The 21,442-nt window shown below is 42.3% G+C and overlaps 1 protein-coding gene across 2 annotated transcripts in view; it reads right to left on the bottom strand.

Moving 5' to 3' along the window:
• Positions 1-8,583: 8,583 nt before the first annotated feature.
• The window catches only part of DPY19L3 (dpy-19 like C-mannosyltransferase 3), a 55,213-nt gene continuing 42,354 nt past the window's right edge, over positions 8,584-21,442 (bottom strand). The window contains exons 16-19 of one of the 2 annotated variants that reach the window (XM_066637239.1): positions 18,039-18,121; positions 12,327-12,459; positions 9,885-10,043; positions 8,584-9,462 (exon numbers count right to left, since the gene is read on the bottom strand). In XM_066637239.1, the coding sequence (XP_066493336.1) occupies positions 9,292-9,462; positions 9,885-10,043; positions 12,327-12,459; positions 18,039-18,121 (546 nt within the window). In that variant the 3' untranslated portion in view covers positions 8,584-9,291. The remainder of the gene's footprint in view (positions 9,463-9,884; positions 10,044-12,326; positions 12,460-18,038; positions 18,122-21,442) is intronic. The other variant, XM_066637240.1, reaches the window with a different exon arrangement.

Raw genomic sequence — 21,442 nt, 5'->3', positions numbered from 1 at the left:
GATTTCTGCTGCATGAAGCTGAAGATGCGATGCTGTTCTTGGATAGGTGAATTTGTCTCGCTGGTTCAGATTAGGAGAACAGAGATCAGAAGGGAGAAGCAGTCCTGACTGAACTGTGCTCAGGGGGCTGTCGGAAATGAGACCAGATGAAATTGGTACAAAGCGCTCTCAGTAGCTAACCCCAGTCTGTGAGTAATTTGCTGTGTTCCACATTGTTCCACAGCTTCCCAATTCACACGGTTGTTATAGCCTGCTCTTCAGTCTAGGCCTGAGGTGATGAAGATGCAAGTTATGGTGTTTAGGGCTGAATGAGAGGGATAACCTTCCAGCCTCTTTACCAGCTGGGGCTAGCAGAGGCATTCATAGCCATTTGCAGAACCCCACAAGGTGTAGCAAATGCTTGCACCACGATTATCATCTTTTTGTTCACAGCCATCCTAATTCTTGCCATATTATGCACATTACTTCATGGGCCTGCTCCTTACCATAAAATACCTTGTCTTATGGGTTGTTTTTCCCCTTGGTGCTGTCCTACTCCTTCACTAAAAAGCTTATGTGAGAGAGTTAGTGCCATTGCCAAGAATGAGGCCAGCAGGCTTGATTATCAGAAGAGGGGGTGGGGGAAGGAAATCAGTATGTCCCTAGGTAGTTGTATTTTCAGTAATCTGGTACTTTAACTAATCCCCTTCCAAGCTCTTTACGGGCTATCATGTGGTAACAACAACTCTATGTCGTATTTAAAAAAATTGTGTATAAGTCTGCAATTTAAATAATCTTGTATATATTAGTATTTAATCTTGCAACCTGTCAGCTCTTATTGATTTTCCACTGGGTTTTTCTTTCCTCATCTTAAAAAAGTGGCAGCCCAGAGATAACACAGAGCTGAGTTGTACAGCATTGAGGCACCCTCCCACGCATCGTCCCAGGATTGGTGGGTGCTCTTAGCCATGCCATAAGTGGAGACATTGAAGCAACTAAAAAATAAGTTGGGTCCCTTGAACCTGATGGCCTGACTTCTCAAAGGCTGGAAAAGAAGTGGAAGTACAGCAGTTCATTTGCCCACTGTGCCTGCCTGTCAATCTTGCAGGTGGCCCAATATTGCAGACTGGGGTTTGAGGAGACTCTTCGCTTTTCACAGACTGAAGACCACTTGAGTGAGAGTGCTTTCCCTTAGCAAAGGGACTTCCATTGCTACAAGAAAGTTGCTGACCTAGGGCTGCTGAGATTAGATAAACTGCTTGAAGCAATTACATCTTAAGAGAAAATCATTACAATTCCTAATTTTGGTTCATAGTTTATATTTGTTTTACATTGTGCAGTTTTATCAAGATACAGCTAGGCAGGCCATGGGGAAAGTAGGTATAACTAAAATGTCTTCAGGCTCACCCATGGCATCTTACTTGTATTTTTAAACTCTTGCTTTTGAAGTTCAAATAAGGTACATGCAAAATGCAGTTTCTTTGGGATGACAAGGCCTAGCTAAAACATGCTTTTATATATCATTCAAAATTTCAAAAAGATCCAGGCATTCACCATGAGGAGGAAAGGAATGGGGGAGGGGGAAGAAACAACTGATCCCTCTGGATCAGGAAGCAACATTTACTTAACAGTATCCAAATAACTGCCAGAGACAAGCTGCTGTGACCCTAAGTGCTTCAGGCAGCTGCAGAAAAAAAAGCTACTGATGAATCATTTAACTTGGAAATTCAATAAAAAACTACTCTTACAAGCTGTCAAAGCCAAAGATTATTGAAATAAATATTAACTTCTGTCAGCCTGTTCTGGAACATGAGCCAAAGTCAAAAAAGTTTCTGGCAAAAGAATGAACTGCTTTTGCTGGACAATGTGAATAGGAATAAACTCTCAAAGTCTGTGTTAAACAGGACAAATGGTGACAAGTTTTTGTTTTTTACCTGTATTGAGAAAACAGTACTTATTCATGCAGGAGGTCTGGTCTAGAGGGTAGAGCCTCCGTTAGCCCGAATATAACATCAGAATGTTGCCAGTTTGAGGACACCGGCAGCTTGGCTGAGAATGGCAAGACCTTGAAGCAGCTGACAAACCCAGCTGAGTGATTCCACCTGCTCTTGGTGTGAGCAAGAAGTGTCTTGGCTGCCCTCCACGTGAGAGATGGAGCTTCTTGTCAGCCTGCATGGGAGAACTGGAGGCCAGAAGTGAGACCAAACCAGGAAGATCCATTCTGAAATGCTGTTCGTTCTTGAAAGAGAGAACCTCTATGATTGTAAAAATCCCCTTGAGGGGTTTAGAAACGCCTGCCTATGTAAACCACCTTGAATAAAGTCAGAGGAGTGATCTGATGACCAGAAAGGCGGTAAATAAATACCCTGTTGTTGTTGTTGTTATGCCTCTCATTTACAGCATCTTAGAAAATGCCTGCATTGTGAACTGTCAACAATAGAACTGAACCTAGATTCCAAAACTAGAACTGAAATGTTTTCAAACTGACAGAAAACAAAGAACCTATCAAACCCCTTATGACAAGTGACTTCTCACATCCATACTGGTTTTCTTGAGATGCTGCTGCTCTATGGACTTCTTCTTGGACCACAAATGTATGCCTGTGCTCCTGTTTGTACCAAAGGACAAGAACCGGTTGTACACAGTTACTTGGAAGTAAATCCACTTTATATCAATTGGCCTGACTTCTGCATAAACTGTGCAAAGTTGGATTTTAAACACTATCTTAGGCGGTGCACAGATAAAGAACCAAAAGAAGCCAAAGTGACTATTAATATCTGGTGGCTGGAGGGCAGTAACTCTCAAAAGCTAAGTTCCATTTTCAGGTGGTAGAATGTTGGTGACTGGGCTGAAGTTACATGGGGGGACGGGGGACTAGTCTTGTTTCTGGAATGCGAAATATTTAGGTCTTCACAGCTAGACTTGACTTTTTGGAAGTGTAGTTTGATTGAATTCTGTAGTACACTGTTCTTACCTGTGCTATGGCAGTTTAAACCTGACTCACGTGGTTGGCACAAATTCCAAAGTACAGTTAACTATCCTCCAGTTTAACTTCAAATTAGCAACAGGGCAACTTTCTGCAAGTTCAGATTCTCAGGGGTTTGCTGCTTGCTAAAATACGTTAACCTACTTTTTAGTTCTTTTGTTAACAGCCTCCAAAATCCTCACTGCCACTATCTTGAAGAGAGCCACAAAGTATCCCCCAAAATGCACCTTGTATATGTACTATGGTTGTAGTTGGTCTAGTCTGTATTAGGATTGTGTCTTCATTATGTATGTAATTAATATAGCCCATGATTTTTGATGCCAACTTGGCTAAGTTTGGAGGGGCCCTCCCATGACCACTTGAACCTTAACCTGTGGAAGTTCAAATTGATGGAAAAATCCACTAGCCAGCATTTGGTCCATTTCCTCAAAGTTGTGGGTGCTCCCATCATCTGAAGTTCTGATTAGATGAGCGACCTAATCCTTGAAGGTCACTTGAAATCCTAATCTCTGTCAAAAAAAAGAAGAAAAGCACTATTTCAGTAGTAAACAGTATTCCTGTCTTGGCTATGTGAGCTTGGGTTGGATCTTGGAAAGGATTTCTTTTTAACTACAGGTAGAGGGCTCCTATTCCTTTACTAGCTCTGTTATAAAGGAAGTGAGAAGTTTGCCCTCCTGCTTAGCTGGTAGACCATGGCTCTGCCATTTAACCACTGGCTGGACCACTTTAGTTGCATTATAGAATAGTTTGGGCCAGCTGCTGAATAGTTTTGCCACAGCTGATTGTGAGTTGGCATCCTAAATTACTGAATGAGCAGGGCTGCCATCTATCTTAGAAATTAAGATGTTTGTATTCAAGATTTTCCAAATGGAGATAGGTAAGAAGAGTGTAGCTGCCTATTCATACAAAGAAGGGCTAAGCTTGTGGTTTTAAACGGGTGTCAAACATAAGGCCCGGGGACTGGATTTGGCCTGAAGCCGAAGCTTTTTATCTGGCCCTCAGGCTCTCAGCTGTTGAAAGGTGTCACCCGCATGATATTTGGGCTCGCCCATATCTTGAAATATTATCAAGATTCGTATTTTTTTTCCTATCATTTGCAGCTAATGAGTTCCTAAGTGAGAAAAAGTGCTTGTTTATGGTTATCACCTGTTTAATGAGATCACTTCCTGTCTAATGACATCACTTCTGGCCCTCAGTCAGAAAGAAAAACCTCTTCTCTTTGAGTCAGTAGGTATTCTGTAGGTATTCCACCTGATTTTCAGGTATTTTTCAGCCTATAATAACTTCTTGCATGTTCTTACAGCCATCAATACTGGTATCTCCAGGAAGTCAACTGCAGTGAGAACTATTTTGCAGCAGCTCAGACATTACTCTGAATGCCTTAGGGCAGTGGTTCTCAAACTGTTAGGGAACATTACACCCTAACTTTGTGGGGCTGGGCAAGGGCAGTGACATGATTCCCATGATCACTAAGGGGGGGCGAGGGAGGGTGCTTTTACTTACCATGGGCTTCTGCAAGCAGCAAGAGGTGCAGGGAGTCCCACCCAGCCCTCCACAGGGCTCCCCGAGGCTTGGAATGTTGAGAAACAGCACGTGAAAAACCACGTACAGTTTGCAGGAAGTGGTTTGCATATGCAGTTTCTCAATATTCCAAGCCTTCAGGAGCCCTGTGGAGGGCTGCATGGGACTCCCCACACCTCCTGCTGCTTGCAAAAGCCCACAGCAAGTCAAAGCACCCCCTCCTCCTGCTTAACGATGTGATCCTGGGAATCGCGTTGCTGTCTCCCCCTTCCCCTGCCTCTTAAAGGGACAGGGGAAGCTTTACACTAACTGGTGAGTCGCAGCCCACCAGTTTGAGAACCACTGCTTAGGGGATTTGGGGCTATCTGTGATTGTATTGGTGTATTTGTTGCTTTTTAAAAAAGATGCCTCTCTACTACAAAGCCCTTCAAACACCAAGTAATGCCCCTGAAACTGTTTTACAGATCAGGCACAGCAAATCCTCATGTCTAACATTGAACCTCCCTGAAGTCTTGATGTTTCTTTTTCGTCTGGAAAGACCTCACCAGATTAACATCTCTCTAGCCAAGCAGCAGCCCTTGTTTTCCCCCATTGCTTTTAGGATCTAAGCCTCTTGGTATTTTTTTAGCTGACCTGATCCAAGTTATTGCCTCACTGACTTTTTATTTCTTGTACTGTCTGCCCCAGCAGCGTCTTTTCTAGTGGCTGTTTGCTGGTGTTCTTTTGCATCTTTAAAAATATGCCCGTTTGGGACAGGGAGCCATTTAGTTATTTGACTTTGTCGGTAAATCACTTTGTGAACTTTTTGTTGAAAAGCGGCATATAAATACTGATGATGTTCCTTCATGTTAAAGGACAGGGCTGACATTGGGATTTAGCTCTTGCCAGTTCCAGGAGAAAGTCTGGATCAATAGGTTGGTACTACTCCCTAAACTGGTATGGAAAATTATAAGAGGAATACACTGAAAGAGGAAGTCTAAAGGGGTAACAATCCTGCTTGTACTATGTATCAAAACCCTCAGTGCAGAAGACCAATACCATAAAACTGTGGTTCTCAAACTTTTAGTACCAGGGCCCACTTTGTAGAATGAGAATCTATCAAGACCCACCACCTGTTAAAAGTACAGATCTGTAACATTTCCCCAATGCAGTCACATGCCATGGTAGCATAAAGTCTAATATATTAAAAAATACTGAAATATATGGGGACCCACCTGAAATTAGCTTGCAACCCACCTAGTGGATCCCGACCCAGTTTGAGAAACACCGGGCTACTATGTATACAATGTATATGCTTTTAACAGTGATAGTAAATGGGACTTTGGGTAGGATTGCAGCCTAGAATTGTTAAAAATTTTCCTGCCTGATGATGTCACTTCTGGTCATGACATCACTTCTGGTGGATTCTGACAGCTTCTCATTCTAAAAAGTGGGTCCCGGTGCTAAATGTGTGAGAACCACTGTAGTAGCCTGTTCAAAGTACAGATCTGTAACATTTCCCCAAATACAGTCACATACCATGGTAGCATCTAATCTAACACATTAAAATAGTGAAATGGGGACCCACCTGAACTGGCCTGTGACCTACTTAGTAGGTCCTAACCCAGTTTGAGAAGCACTGCCATAAAATAATCCAGGGCTGGCTAACCAAGGCTGTGTGCGATGTGTAGAGGAGAGATGCAGGTGTTGGGCAAAATGGTGCTTACTGCTTTAGCAGATTTACACTCCATGACTTTCAAATAGGACAGTCTCACCTCATCTTAAACATGCTTATCCTGAATTAGTATACAGCTTGCAGGGGGAGCGATTCCACTGACCCAGGCCATCAGCAAAATCAGGCACCCATCATTTAATTAAAGTTTTACTACTTATTAAAATGTTTTTTATTATATTGAAATGGCAGTGGGCTCCAACCTCATTAAGGGATACAGAGTAGAAATTATTCAGGGCCTTTGCTGGCTTAAAAAAAATAAAAAGGACTTCTTGTCCAGGTTTGATTTAAATGCAAGTTGATTAAAGTCTGCTTTATTTATTTATTTTTTGATGGCAGCATAAATGTGCAGAATGATCCTGCATGTTCACTTAATGAACACTTAACTAAATATAACATTTTGTGTGTGGATGACAGAATTGTATCTAGCCCTGCAGTAATTTACCTAGGAACAACTGCAGAGGGGAAAGCATTTAAATCATTGGGAAATGGAACACAGCTCAGTTGGGGAACTTTAATCTCATTATACATCTTGATTTAATTAAACGAGGGGGAAAGTGAGCTGGAGCCCTGCAAGTTTCTCATCATTTGAAATTAACTGTAACCATTTTCTTCTGTGAATTATGGGAGCTAGGCCAATATGCTCCTATTGACATTCTGACTGTTTCCCAGAAGCACTTGATTACCTTTGTATTTTGCACCTGACATGAATACTGGTCACAGTCTGCTGGGATCTAAACATGGGTAGGTCTGATTGAAATTAATAAGACCTGGATTGTGTCCTTGTCTGACTTCCATTTTTCAATAAGAATGGTGCGGGAGAAGGTACAGTTCTCTTAGGAGCATGTCTATCAGGTGAATTCTTAAGCCAATTCTGCCCAATGTTGCATATACACAACAGGAATCAAATGTGTGGCAGAAATGGGTAATGATCCCAAATGCTGGGCAGAAATGGGTAATGATGGGAAAAACTACTTTCAAACAAACCCTCTCCCAGTTTCAAATTTTAAAAAAAAAAGTTAAAATTAGCATTAAATCATCACAGTAATTTTTTTCTAAAAAAAGACAGCATTAAAAAGTTGGTAGTCTCCATAAAAGTTCAAAATGTACAAAAATGTGCCATCAATGTGCTTGAATAAAATATGGTTAATGGGTTTTGTTTTGTATAAGGAAGGAAGGGGGGACTGTCTTGGGGAAAAGGTTTCATGTATCTGTCATGTTCAATAAAGAAAATTCTCCCTTGAAACATGTATATCCAACTGATTTAATTATCTTTACAACAATATCTAGATTTGGGTTTGGCACACTTACTTAAAACTTGCCCTCAACAAACAATTCAGGGACTGAACATCGCTGCAGGGCAAAGAGAGGGCATTTTGCTCTTGATTTATAATACTGCTTTTAACAATTTGAAATACAAGACACTATAACATGCAACATTACAAAACAGAAAAGAGAAACTCATGCTCCAGTTTTCAAAACCTCAAAATTGCAGACAAAAACCCTTATCAAGTGAGAAATTGCAGGAAAACAAAGAGCAACTAGTGGATACAGCTAAAAAAAACTGAGTAACATGAATTTGAAAGTAACAAGAGCTTAAAAAGTGGAACGTGTTCTGAGAACACACACAAGCCCTTTAGCATTCCTAAGAGGGCTTGCTGGATTGTGGCTACAGTTGTAACACCCATACAAAAAGACAAAGCTCAATCCTCAGCAGTTGTGAAAAATTGCCACAGGCTGACCCATCGCATAAGAAGAGGACACAGCTTGTTTCAACCAGGATACACACTTGCAAAAGCGTACATGAGCATATTCTTGAATTCCTTTTGCCTTAGCCACAAAATAGGTTGCTAAGATGCTGGCAGCCTTGTTAGCAACCTATGCCTTTAAGGTCAGGTTACACGCTGCCCTAGACACATAACATGTTCTGGTGGGGTGGAGGTGTTTTAGATAGCCAGGAGAGGTGTAGTGGGGGGGGGGTGGAGCATATGAGGATTCTATATGTGCCATTCTAAAGAGCTTCAATTGAAAGTCCTAAAGCCTCCAACCTATTTGCCATCATTTGGCTCCCCTTTGTGCCCTTCCTAGCTGCTATTTTGGGGATGGGGAGAAAACACACTACACACCAAGCCATGTTACATGTTTATGGTAACATGCAATTTACAAGTAACCTTATAACCAAGTACAGGTTTCCTGTGGATCCGCCCTCCCTGCCCATTACTTTTGTTTGCTTACCTAAGTGCAAATGTAAATGTCTTTTAAAAATGCTATAAGCACAAAGCTTATAGTAAGTGGAGCAGGCAAGCAGCCTAGAAGAGACACTAAGAGGAAACAGGAAGTTTGTTTTTGTTCTTAGTGGTCCCTTCTAGGCTGCTTGCCTGCTCCACTTGCTATAAGCTTGGTGTTTATAGCATTTGTTAAAGCAAGGTAGTGAAGCTAAATAAAGGTAATGGGGCATGGGGGTCGTGGAGATAGGGTTGCCCATGGTTTCCAGTATCTGTGGGGGATAGGGGGCAGGAACATATCCCAGGCAGATACTGGGAGATGCCTGTATTTGGATTTTGAATTATCGTTCCAGAGCACTCCAAGAAAAAGAAAACAACATCACAGGACCACAGCAGGAAGGCAGAACCCTGAGCAGAAATTCCTACGCTAGTGGTTGATGGAAAGAAATTACAGTTGATCCACACAGGCCTATAATAAGATGACTCTACATGGCCTGAGGTCATGTCCCATTTCATCCCCAGCTGTACACTGGCCATCTATTGTGACATGTGACATACGCCTGCATGCACAATCTATCCTTCACAAAAAAAGTCACAAATGACATCCTCGTTATATAGAGCTGGAGTTTTCAGAAGTCCGACTTTTGCCCCACCACATGTAGAGTGTACAAAATCAGGGTCCTTTGTGAACCAGCTGGATGTAATCTATACAAGCTTTCTGGACATATGAAGACGTTATCAAAACAAACCCTCTTGACTTGTCACAGTAACTAAGTAGTAAACACTTCAACCCAGTGTACAATAATATTTTAAAAATGGTCCATTTTTAAGAACAGCTCCAGCGTTTTTCACTGTCATCACAGCAAAACTCAGAGGTCTTTTTCAGGCTGTTTCAGCTTGTAAACATGGAATGTTTTATTCTGGTACACTTTAGTAAAATACTTCATGTATGAAGGCATGTTGCTTTTGACTTCCTCACAGAAGCGAGGATATGGTGATGGTTTCAGATCCAGGTAATTTTCTCCAAGATCATCCATAATCTGCAACAGAAATCATAGGGTTGTTCATACATCCTTAATTCTTAATACGTGTGGGAAAAATAAAAGGATCACTTATACTTCCTACAGTATGAAAGGAGTACACTGCAAGCTGTACCAGCACCCACTGTAGAATGCTGCATGTCTCCTCCTGAACTCCTCCCTTTACTAGCTCCTAACATTCCACAGAGAATGCCCCATTTCCTAGCCTAAGGTTAACCTGTGAATCCCAAATCAGAAATCAGCACTGTCATCCATAATAGTCTGTACTTCCTGGTCCACAATACATATCTCCCTATCCCAGCTGTCCATCTAAAAGCTGTAAGGATATCACTGAGACAGATGACATACCTGGTGGTTAAGCCCCTGGTACTATTTAAATGCAGTATGTGTTTGAGGGATACAAGGTTCTTGCAAAGACTTACATGGCCATTTGCTACATCAAGAAGGTCACGCAATCGACAGCCCCTGCTATGTGCTCTTCCATAACAAATGCTGTCCTCCAGTATGACAAAGTCTGTGCCAAAGGACTTGAGGATCCTGTAGACATCTTCTGGGGACCTTTTTGCATACACTTGATAAACCTACAAACAAGAAAACCATTGGGACAATGAGTTATTGTTCATTTTTGATGCCTCCTCCATTACTACAACTCATGATTCAATTTGCAATGAAGTCAGTGTCACACTTTTTTGTGACTACTAATGGTCCTGTTTACCTCAAAGTCAGGAAGCTTCAAGATACAGCCTTGCTTATTAGCAGAGGTGTTTGAAAAGAGTGTTATTTCTTCACTCAGAAGCCTATTGTGTTCAGTAAGGCTGTAAAACTTACCTTACTCATTGAAAACAAACACCTCCACTTATTAGCTTGAATTTGCTGATTAATCAAGGTGCAACTGGTTACAGAGTATTCTAAAGTCTATATTCTAAAGGTGTCTCTCTCTGCTCCAATGAACCAACATCTGGTGTTTTCTTTAAAGGCTGTGGGACCTGATACATCCTTCCCATCAACCCAAGCAAAACAACCTGAGACTGGCCTTGTTATGTGAAAATCCCTTTTTCCTTTTAGTTGTGATTTTATATCTGGTTATGTTACTATGGACTAAAATATCAGGCAGGCCAAACTTCTCATACAGGCCACAATCAGGTCAAGTCACAAGCTCATGGTTACAAAATTCACCTCCCTATGATTCACATATAGGAAGAAGTCTGGCATAGTAAATCATTGTTTAAGTGTCTCCTATTCATTGTATTGTTTTAACCCAATCATTGTTTGCAAAAGTGTCTCCTAACTCAATCACTGTTTAAGTACTCTATGCAAATTTGAACTGCCTTCCTGGGTTACTGTATTCATTGTATTGTGTAAGTTCCCCCCACCTAGGAAGCCAGCCATTGCTGATAACTGACTTCCTGATCCTTTCATTGTTTTACTTACTCAAAGCATCCTGCTGGGTGGTAGTAAGCAAAGCTACCATCCAGCTCAACACGTTCTAAAAACCCCCTTTTTAAGAGAGGGCTGGCTGCCACACGCTCTCTCTGGCTCCCCCTCCAAGGACACAACACATCTGTGTTTTGTCAGAGGGTCCTCTACACAGGTCTCCCCCCCCCAACTGCTCTGCAGGACAGGTAACTATCTGGAGCCTGAAACTTTCCTTCTTCCCCCCTCCTTTCTCCCCTTCTCTCCCCATCTTTAGTTAGCAACTGGGTTTGGCAGACCAGGGACCCCTAAAATCCTTCCCTACAACCTTTCCTTTTTCTAATTTCCTCGGATGCACCAAATACTCTCCACATGCAACCACCATGAAAGCTAGGTACACTGGATTCAAGTACTAGGACCAAGAAACATATATTTACCATTTTTCCATGTGCATTATGTTTACCTTTGTGCTTCTGTAATAAAACTATAATCTTTTATTAAAAGTTATCTTTCTCCCAGTCTCCTCTTTAAGCTAAAGGGAATTTCTCTGCATTACGCCTTCTTGTTATCCAGCCTGCGATCCTGAGGTTCCAATAAGGGTAGTGTAATAGTTCCCCTGAAACACAACAGCCCTTTTGGTAACAGCATGGCTCATGCACTCCTGGCATGTGCCCAGCACTATGTTCATGTATATCTAAGGCTGCAATCTTAACTGTGCCCAGGGCTGGCGCAAGCCCCTTGCACCTGCCCAGGAGGGTCACAAACATGCCGCAAAGCACGTTTGCACCTCCTTGTGTATTGGCTGGGCAGGTGCAGGGACGTGTGCCGGCCCACAAAGACTACATCCAGCCTCCGTGCTGATGGAGTTAGGTAGGTCAGCACCAACCCAGATCAGCTGGCGTAGTGGTCTGGGGGGGCATGGGGAGGGTGGAGAGGAGGCCTTTTGGGGTGGGGGAGGGTGGGTGGTGGACAGGCCCTTGGACAGGGCCAGGACCCAGCATTTATGCCAGATCCTAGCCCCGTTCTGCTCAGATCTGTGCCACCTCTTCAGGTGGCACAGATTCAAGCAGACCCATTGGGACCACTGTGGCTCTCTCTGGAGTAAGGGGAATAATTTCCCCTTGCCTCGGGCTGAGCCTCAACCAGCTCCAAACTTGCACTGGATACAGCGCAAGCCTCCTGGCCTGCCTGTTCCACTGCATGTTAAGATTACTCTGCCCATGTATCAGGGAACATTGCTGAATTTTTGAATTCTAGTAATGTTAAAGTAGAATTCTAGAAGATGTCATTTAATTTGTGCCATCATGTATGAGCAAAAAGGCGGCTTACATAGATCCTTGGTAGATAATGTATTTGTCTTGAACTCCAGGGAAGGAGACAGGAAGACAAAGGTCAGTGGAACCATCAAAGACTCAAGACCAGGACTATTCAAGATGGCCAGAGCCCCTTACCTGTTTTGTCCTCTCTCTTAAAAATTTATCCTCATAGTGGGGGTGATTTGTTAGAATCCTTCCAGTACACAGCTTGACTCCTGCTAAGAGCTGCATGCTTCCAGCAATCACCGCTTTCTTCGGAGTGTTAAGCCTAAATTGAACATTCAGCACAACTTTGTAAGGGTATGCATATAACTGTAGCTGGAGGCTAAAAGGGAACTGTCTATGTTGCAGTGACCAGTGATGGAAAAAATTCCTCTGTACTCACATCTGCTTGCAGAATGGCTACATTTAGCTGCAAGCATCGTTTTCTGCACTCCAAAATGTGAATGAACATCCTACAAATTGAATGCCTTGCAGGCTCTGCTTAGAGCTGCCCACTGGGGAAAGAAACTGTAGCCTCTAGACTTGTTTTTCTGAGTAACTTTTCAACAAATTCTTGCAAGGTACTTTTTAAGAGTGTTATAGTTGACAATTCCCTTCACAACAAGAGTGAAGTATGGGGTCGTAGTAGCAGCTAAGAGCTGGAGGGCACAGGACTGATGTACTTGAAAATTGCAGGTATGTATTTCATGCCAGGGTTACTGGCAACCCTGAGACAAAGTTCTGCCCGGTAGCCCTCATGGCACCCCCTGTCTGTCCTGATAGTGCATTGGATGCTAGCACTGCCATAATTACTTTGGGTTCAGGGGCCAGCCTGGGCAGGTGGGCCCCCAAAGGGCATGTCAGCATCTGACCTGGCCAACCTGAACCATCCCTGCAATCACTTGTCATTACTGCACGTGTGCAGTTTACTTTTGTGCCAACACCAGACCAAAAGCAAATTTCAAGGATTTAAAAAAAATTAGACACTGTTTAATATTGTTTCAAGAAAACTGGCTGTAACTGCAAATTATCCAAGCCCTTGAGTTACCATGATAAAAATTTGAAAATGTTAAGAGACAACCATAAATGCTTGCTACAAGCCCTAAAGGCGATAACTCTTAGAAGTGAATGCAAAAAGTACAAGCAGCATTTCCTGAAACTTCTTACAGGGCCAGACTATCTCATATATAGACAGCACAGATAATGTTTTTGAGCATGCCATTTTAACTTTTGATGGGAAAAGAGAACCACTGCAGTCTCTCTTTGGTTTCAAAAGCTGGCTTCTTTTGAAAAAAAAAATCTCTTTGCTCCAGTTTAATATTTTATAATTACATTTAAAATATTCAATGTCACAAATGCCATGATGCGAGGCCTCAGCATATGAATTGGCATAAGAATTTATAATCTCCTGCTGCTAGTCAAAGGGTGGAGGACAAATCCCAGATGGACCTCAAGTCTATGACTCAACCACATGAGCAAAAAGTGACTCCATTAAGTGGTTCACATGTGGCAAAGCCAGGTTCAAAAAACTGATTTGCTCTCTTGCTCTTCCCACCTTTCTTGTGACATTTACAGCCTGGATTTCAAGTTTGTTGGCAAGAACAACTTCTGAAACTGGTCAGACTGTCTTATTCCATGCCATTTCTTCCCCATCTTTTCCATTCAAGTGCTCAAGATAGCTTATATTAAAAATAGCTTAATATAACAATGTCATGCCTAATTAAAAACGTTACGGTCAATCAAACAAAAAAGTACATTAAAAAAAGAAAAAGATCAGAAACAATTTGCAAAAGACCAGCATTGTCCAAGGAAAGGCTCCAAATAATGAATAGCTCTTATTGTGTCATGGTGTCAGATGGGGCACCATCACTGAAAAGAATGCAAGTTCATTTGCCACCTATCCAACCTCTGAAGGTAGGGGTACCTGGAACATGGTCTCAGCAGAGGACCTAAATGATCAGGGTTATCAATCAGTAAAACCAGTAAATAGATTCTGCCAGCCTCCACCCACCACCTGCCCTAGCACTACTCCCAATTTGCCATACTGCTTCTGACCCACCGGCTTTTGCCGTGACTCCACATGCCACAACTTTACCCTTCTAACGCCAGAATTTTGATCCACACATTCAATTCTGATGTTTCAAAAGACAGAAAGATGAATCCACTGTTTTTGTTTTCCGATTTCTATGTAAGCGTTAAATGAACTCCAAGTAGACATAGCAGCAGGAGAAGAGTCCTTACCCCAGAGAATGGCCACTGGAGGGGGACAACGAGCCAGTGAGTTCCAGGCACAGGAGTGCCCGCTATACTGCATTCCTCAGCTTCAATACTTCTGCCTGATGCAGCCACTGAAAAGCTTAGCCTGTATCTTACACAGCTAATGTGCTTCAAACGACCAAATGACACTTTTCCATTATGGAAAAACGAAGCAATTTTTACAAATGTCTGAATAAATGATGTATAAAATGAAAGGATAATTTGTTTTTATAGGTTTCTGCCAAGCTCCATAACCAGGCTGCCCAACCTGCAAACAATTTATTCTGCAAGAAATGTCACTAAATAATGACAAGGACTTACAGGTCAAACTGATTTACATTATGTAATTTAAATGTCATTCCAAGCAGACTTGATGGCATTTTGAACAAATACTCTCATTTATTTCTGAAGCTCTAAGCTTCAACAAGTTAATTACTGCTGAACTAATGGGGTAAACTGAGCACTATAATACAAAATGGGATCCTCTGGTTTATCTACACTTTTAAGAATTATAGGATTACTACAAAATAACTCATTTACAACAGAAGGCTTTAATGGGAATTACAGGGTTCTATGTATTTCTGGAGAAAAGGAGACTTTAGCCTGCTTTGGTTAAGATCCTAACAATATGCAAAACACTTGTTTTAACAAAAGTCTTGTGAGAAAAACTGGGCTCTCCAATTTTTGGAGGCTCTTGTGCCCATTATGGGCTTGTGGCAAGGGAAAATATGGGGTTTGTGTCCTACAGCTGAGTAACAACTAAGGGTGCAATCCTAACCCACTTTCTAGCATCGACATAAGGGCAATGCAGCTCTGAGGTAAGGGAACAAACATTCCCTTACTTTGATGAGGCCTCCATGAGTGCAGGATGCAGCATACGTCCCATTGGCATCGCTATGCCAGTGCTGGAAAGTTGGTTAGGATTTGGCCCTAAGGCTCTCTTGCTCAGTCATGTGGCATCAGGGGCTCTCGTGATCACTTAAGAGGGCCAGGAGTTAGGTATGGATATTGAAGGAGACTTCTTCCTGGTTCATACCTAGACAATATCTACAGGTTGGACTCCAGATGCAAAATTTTTAGCTCTTCCACATTAGAATTCAGTGCTACAAACACTGTGAATAGTTACAGTGTTCCCTGGTGTTGCATAAAGCAGCAAAAATAGCACGGAACAAGAAGCACAAGAGGATGTACCTCAAAGAAGAGCCACTTCTTTAGTAAAACAGCAGCAGTACCAGCCGACAGGTTCTGGAGGACATGGGACAAAACCCTACACCTACTGGCACCTCCTGGCTCTCTCCCTGATGGGGCATTAGATATTACCAGTGCCACTGGTGTTGAAGATTCAGGGATCAAGCCACATCTTGTGATTAGCAAGTGATTCACCACGCAAAATGTATGCATTTCGGTTAAAAATAATCAAGGATAAGAATCCTTCATTCTGCTGTGCTAGCTTTCTTCTTGCAGGGATTTTTGTTTTTTCATGCAAGGAAACTTTAAAAAATGAATTGAGAAGTTTCCTTAAGGCATTTAAATTTAACCTGGATTACGTCACAATACTCTAAACACCTACTGCATGGAAAGGGTAATTAAACAACACAATGTATAATTTGTTGAACTATATCAAAAAGGAAGTCAATGTCTCTTAAATCTGACTGTGTGCAATGATAAATTTGGCTTTCAAATTATATTTTGAGGGAAGCAAACATGAAATCCGCTTTGTCATTGAAAACTGCAAGCCCAAACAAAAAAATAGTTACACCATGCAAAAATCCCTGAATCAGATTAAATGAAGTTCAGCTGAACTTTTAAAAAGGCTGAATGAATAATGACTGAATCATTTTTGACATCAGGAGCTTACATGGCAAGAAAGTATCAGCCCCAGTTTCAGGTGAGAGGCATAAATTGGTTGTCGGTGACTGTTAAAGAAAAAGTAATTAACTTCTCCTTACATGCATAACATTCGCTCTCCAACGCAATAAATTCTAAACAAAAAAGAAGCGTCAGCCATGATTTAGCAGGAAAAGAGGATAAGCAGCAGTTTAGTATTCTCTGCTCTGGAACTGTGTGAAAAATTACTCTCATTGCAACCAGTCAAATCCAGTTTGTGGCTGAAACCAAAGCCCTATGTATATTTTATGTATAAATCTATATATAAAACACTGCATATTGCACTCCAGAGACCCGGACTATCAAACATTTAGCATCTCTTAATACAGAAGTGGTACTAAAGACCCCTAAAGCTGGGGAACATTAGTCATGAGAATATGTCAATATGGTAGCAAAGGATAGAGATGACTTTGGTCTGCTTTCAGAATGTTGTTGAAGATTTATACTACCTATTTTGCTCTTGAATAATTACACTTACCTTTAAACCCAACAAAAAAGGCAAACAAGTTGTATACAATCCCATCAAATTTTCTGCAGGTGACAGAAGGAATTTGTTCTCCTTTTAAGAGAACATGTTCTTCACCAGGAGTAGCCAAGCAGGAGGCCAATGGGACCCAATCAATCCTTGGCCCAATGCTTTGGCCTTGAAATGCGTCCTCTGCCAGGTTGGGTGGCACTTCTAATACGGCATCCTGGGGGCTGGATTCTTCCAGTCGGGTTGTTCAGGGACTGAAAATGTCCTTCCACCCACAGCTGACATTGGTCTAAAGCAGCTTGGCTAGACTGGGTCCATTCCAACAGGAATGGGCCTCTCACTGAGCAAGACAGCAGTAACACTACTGCACAATGTGAGAGGACATCAGAGGCCTTTGTACTCTCTTATTTTGGAATATAAGATGGAATCAGTGGCTTCACGGGCACTCTTAATTTGCACTGGAACCATGCTATCGAAGCTGCTTTGGGGCCAATAGCATGCTGGGAAAAGTGATATGGAGAAGACTTCAGCCCCAAAACAACCTGACTGGGAAAATCTAACCATCTTACCTGACAAAGGTGGTTAGAGCAGTGGAAGGAAATCAAGGAGATACAGGTTCAAATTTTAGCCCAGACATGCAACTCACTGGGTGACCCTGGACACGTCACTCAATTTACCAATTCCCTGAGTTCACTATCTTAAAAGTTAGACCTAATCTTGGATATATTTGGATGCTGAATCCAAAAATGGCATTGGTTTTGCCTGATTGGCTCTAGTTTTGGGGGTATAGCATAGGTACCTTACATGCTGATTCAAGCAGCTTTCTCATGAAAAAGCTGATGCCATGGCTTCCTCACAAGCAAGCTGCTTGAATCAGCATATAAGGTGGCTATGCAGTATCCCCAAAACTAGAGCCAATCAGGCAAAACCAATACCAATTTTGAATTCAACCTTCCCAAAATATCCTACATCCATTCAAATATCCTTGGCAACTAAAAAAGGGGTTTTTTTTAGGCCTGTCACTTGATCACTTATCAAAAACTATAAATACAACCCTCAGTAAAAGGCTTTAAACATAGTGATTTCAATTATAACTGCAGACCAAAGGCTTTTTTTCTGTGTTCCCTGGCCTACACTTTCTAGTGCTGGTCAGTACAGGTCATGGCTGTAACTGGAAGGCACCTTGCTTAACAGCACAAGCTCACTCTGAACAGTATCTAATTTAAATAAAGTGCAAATCCTCTTACTTAATCCAGTTCATCAGATCCACTGTGTCTGGGTCATAGAATTCTGCCAACTTCGAAAGCTCAGCCTTCATTCCAGGCCAGAACTGGAAGTTACAAGAAAAACATGAAAAGCAGAGTGCATAAGACACACGTCAGATACTAGGATACAGCTCAATTATTCAACAGATAAAAGTGAGATTTTTTTAAAGCAGTGGTGGAAAATGTGACCATTTACATCCCTGACATTTAAAGAAACCAGTATTTTGTTTGGCTCAGTACTGGTTGCATGGTGTTTTTAAAACGTAACTGACAAGAACATTATGGATTAGAAAAGACTTGCAGAATATTAAATTGTCTGACTACACAGACTATGCCAACCTTGAGAAGGGCTGTTGCAACATCTATATGTCAGATGATAACCAGCAGTTGCTTGAAGGAATAGTGCTTTATCATGAGAGGAATCTGCAGGGGTAAAGTCTTCTTACTTTGAGGACCAAACTAAACGTTATATGCAAATCAATGCTTTTTAACCTCCCATGGCTGCTTCATTTATGGATTTCAGATGGAGCAACTTACACTGAAGCAGTGTGCACCTGCGTCTGCACACTGAACCTCTCTTGTTGCCTGCCATTTCTAGTTTCAAGTCAAACTGTGAATTCCACATGTGTGTGCGTGTGTGTGCGAGGCTAAACATACACCTGGAATTCCACATGGAGAAGAGCAGCAGAAAGAGGGGGAGATTGGAGTGGAAAAACTGGAGGCAGAGAAAGGGTTAAACAAGCCTAGACCCCTCTTGTAGGTTTCATGACACTACAGTAGATGACTAGCCATTCTAAAGTTGGCTAGTGAAGCAGCTGCACCTGTAGCCCAACAAATGAATATATCAAGTAATGTATCTGGATTTATAGTGACCACATGCCTCCAAAGAGACTTTCATTAGTTCATTGTGGATTAGGTGATAATCCCCCCCCCCAATTAAAAAAAACGCTACTAGTTTGAGTAGATGGCAGCTAATGCATATTCAGCTTCATAAATATAACCACAGAAGACTATGGGTACAATCCTACCCTGCACTGGAACAGGCAAGCCAAGAGGATTATATCCAGCTCAGGATTGTGGCCAGAAGCTGCTTAGCCAGAGGCAAGGGGAAACTTTTTTCCTTACCCCTGGGTAAGGGCTGCTGGGCCCTATGGGTCTCCTTGGACTTGTGCCATCTCTGGAGGTGGCACAAGTCCAAGGAGAGTGGAGCGGCTTGAAGCCAGGAACAGGGGTTGGGATACAGCATAACTGCCAGATCCCAGCCCCGCCTCCCACTCCCTGCCCGACTGCCCCCGGGGCCACCCACCACCTACCCTTCCCCCTGCCCAGGAATGCCTCCCTCCTGCCTCTCCCCACCTCCCTTTCTCTCTCTCTCAACGCAAGACTTGGTGGGGAAGCCACCATGGAGGCTGGATTCAGCCTCCGTGTATTGGTGCATCTGAATGTGTAAGGAGGCACAAACGTGCTTTGCGGCACATTTGTGACCTTCCTGGGTCGGCACAAGGGACTTGCGTCAGCCCAAGGTGCAGTTTGGATTGCACCCTATGTAAATTAATTCCTTAAAACCAGATGCAACTGACAAGCCAGTTCAAAAGTTTAGGACAGAGCTGCTGTTTGATGCACAACAGGAGGGAATCTAAGAATGGAAATAGGTTTCCACGCTTTTAACAACCTTCTAGATCGACAAACAAGTGATGAGAATGAGAATGTAGAAAGTACCCCACAGGCAGGTGAAGCAGAGGGCATCCAAGTGTGGCACACTGTTTTGATGTGCATAAAAAGATGATTGGGCCACCCAGCATTAATCACTAGCTTGAATGGGACTGAATCGAAGCACATCCTTATCTCCCCTCAAACAGGTGATCATGTTTGTCAGTACTGACAACACCAGCCATCTGTTTAGCAAGAGGAGAGAGAGAAAGCAACCTTCATACACATCAGCCAGCACAAAGCCAGCTGCTGCATGGCATGATCTCTGGATGATGGCCGTTGTTTGAGGTATTTACACATAAAAGTTGGAGGCTGCTACAATTTGCTTCTGAGCCAGAGCTAAAAACAGAACACATCTTGCAGCAGTTTCTATTTTTAAAAAATGTGAAATAAGACAACAAACAGTACAGATGACAGTACTGTAATCTCTTTTTTTTTTGCCCTAAAAATGGGTCATCAAACAGCAGGTATGGTGTATTTGCAGTAAGTATTTAAGATGAGGATTGAAGAGACCTACACATTTAAAAAACAATTGATTATAGAACATTATTAGCTAATCTAGTTGCTCATTTGTATGTGAAATTATTGCTATGCTGCTTCCACTGACAGAGGTAGAATAGGGTTTATACTGCAATCCTAAATGCACTTACTAATCAGTGTCCCAGGGAATACAGTGAGACTTACTTCTGAGTAAATATGCACAGGCCTGCACTGTCTGAGTACAGTATGACATTTAAACATTTAAAATGGAGAAAGGTTTGTAGATGAGGAATTCACTTGTTCAGAACAGGTGATAATTTTTAACTGGACCAGCCTTTATAGGTACAGGAATATCTGCTGCACAGATCTCTTCCTTACCAAAACAGTAATTTTACTTACCTGGTGAATTCTTGTTCCTGGTAGAGGAAACATATTCCGTTAAACTGGGGAATGACCTTGCACTGGTGTGAGGGCATTCCCCAGTTTAATAGAATGCCCTTCCTCTACCACGGAAAAGCAACTATTCCTCAGCTAGAGAATGTGCCATATTGAGTTTGAATGCAAATATGCAAACCTGTTTCCTAGATCAGAAATTTCATATACATAGATTCATACCCACGTATGGAGGAAGTATAATTTTTATTTACTTTTAAAAACATCAACACAGTTACTGGGAAGTTGATACAGCTGATTTACACTGTCAGGATGAAATAAAACACATGATTTCTAGTATAATATAATTTGCACAAATTAATTATCCCATGCAATCATTTACAGGCATGCCCCCTTATCTGCAGGGTTCCCATTCCGGGACCCCCCATGGATACCTAAAACCGCAGATACGGGCAGACACCAATCCCTGTAGTCCCCCCGCCCCGGGCGAGGGGAATTACCTCCAGGGCTTCCCTTGACCTCTCAATGCCTTCTAAGGCGTTAAAAAAGTCACTTCCGGTTTATCAGTGAAAACAGAAGTTGCGTTTTTTGAGCTGCATAGCTCAGTCTGAGTCCGGACTCTGCTGAGCTCAAACTCCCCTCCGGAGGTGCGCTTGGGTGTGTGCGTGCTGGGGAGGACCGGACCCAATCCACAGATAACTGAATCTGAGGATACAGGAGCTGTGGATACAGCCTCCTCTGTGCATGGTTGTGTGTAGAAAAGTGCTCTGGCAGCCATCTCTGTGATCATGCAAATAATATGA

The sequence above is a fragment of the Tiliqua scincoides genome, chromosome 9 (genome assembly GCF_035046505.1).
Source record: "Tiliqua scincoides isolate rTilSci1 chromosome 9, rTilSci1.hap2, whole genome shotgun sequence".
NCBI classification, from domain to species: domain Eukaryota; kingdom Metazoa; phylum Chordata; class Lepidosauria; order Squamata; family Scincidae; genus Tiliqua; species Tiliqua scincoides.
This window is presented reverse-complemented; position numbering and strand designations above follow the sequence as displayed.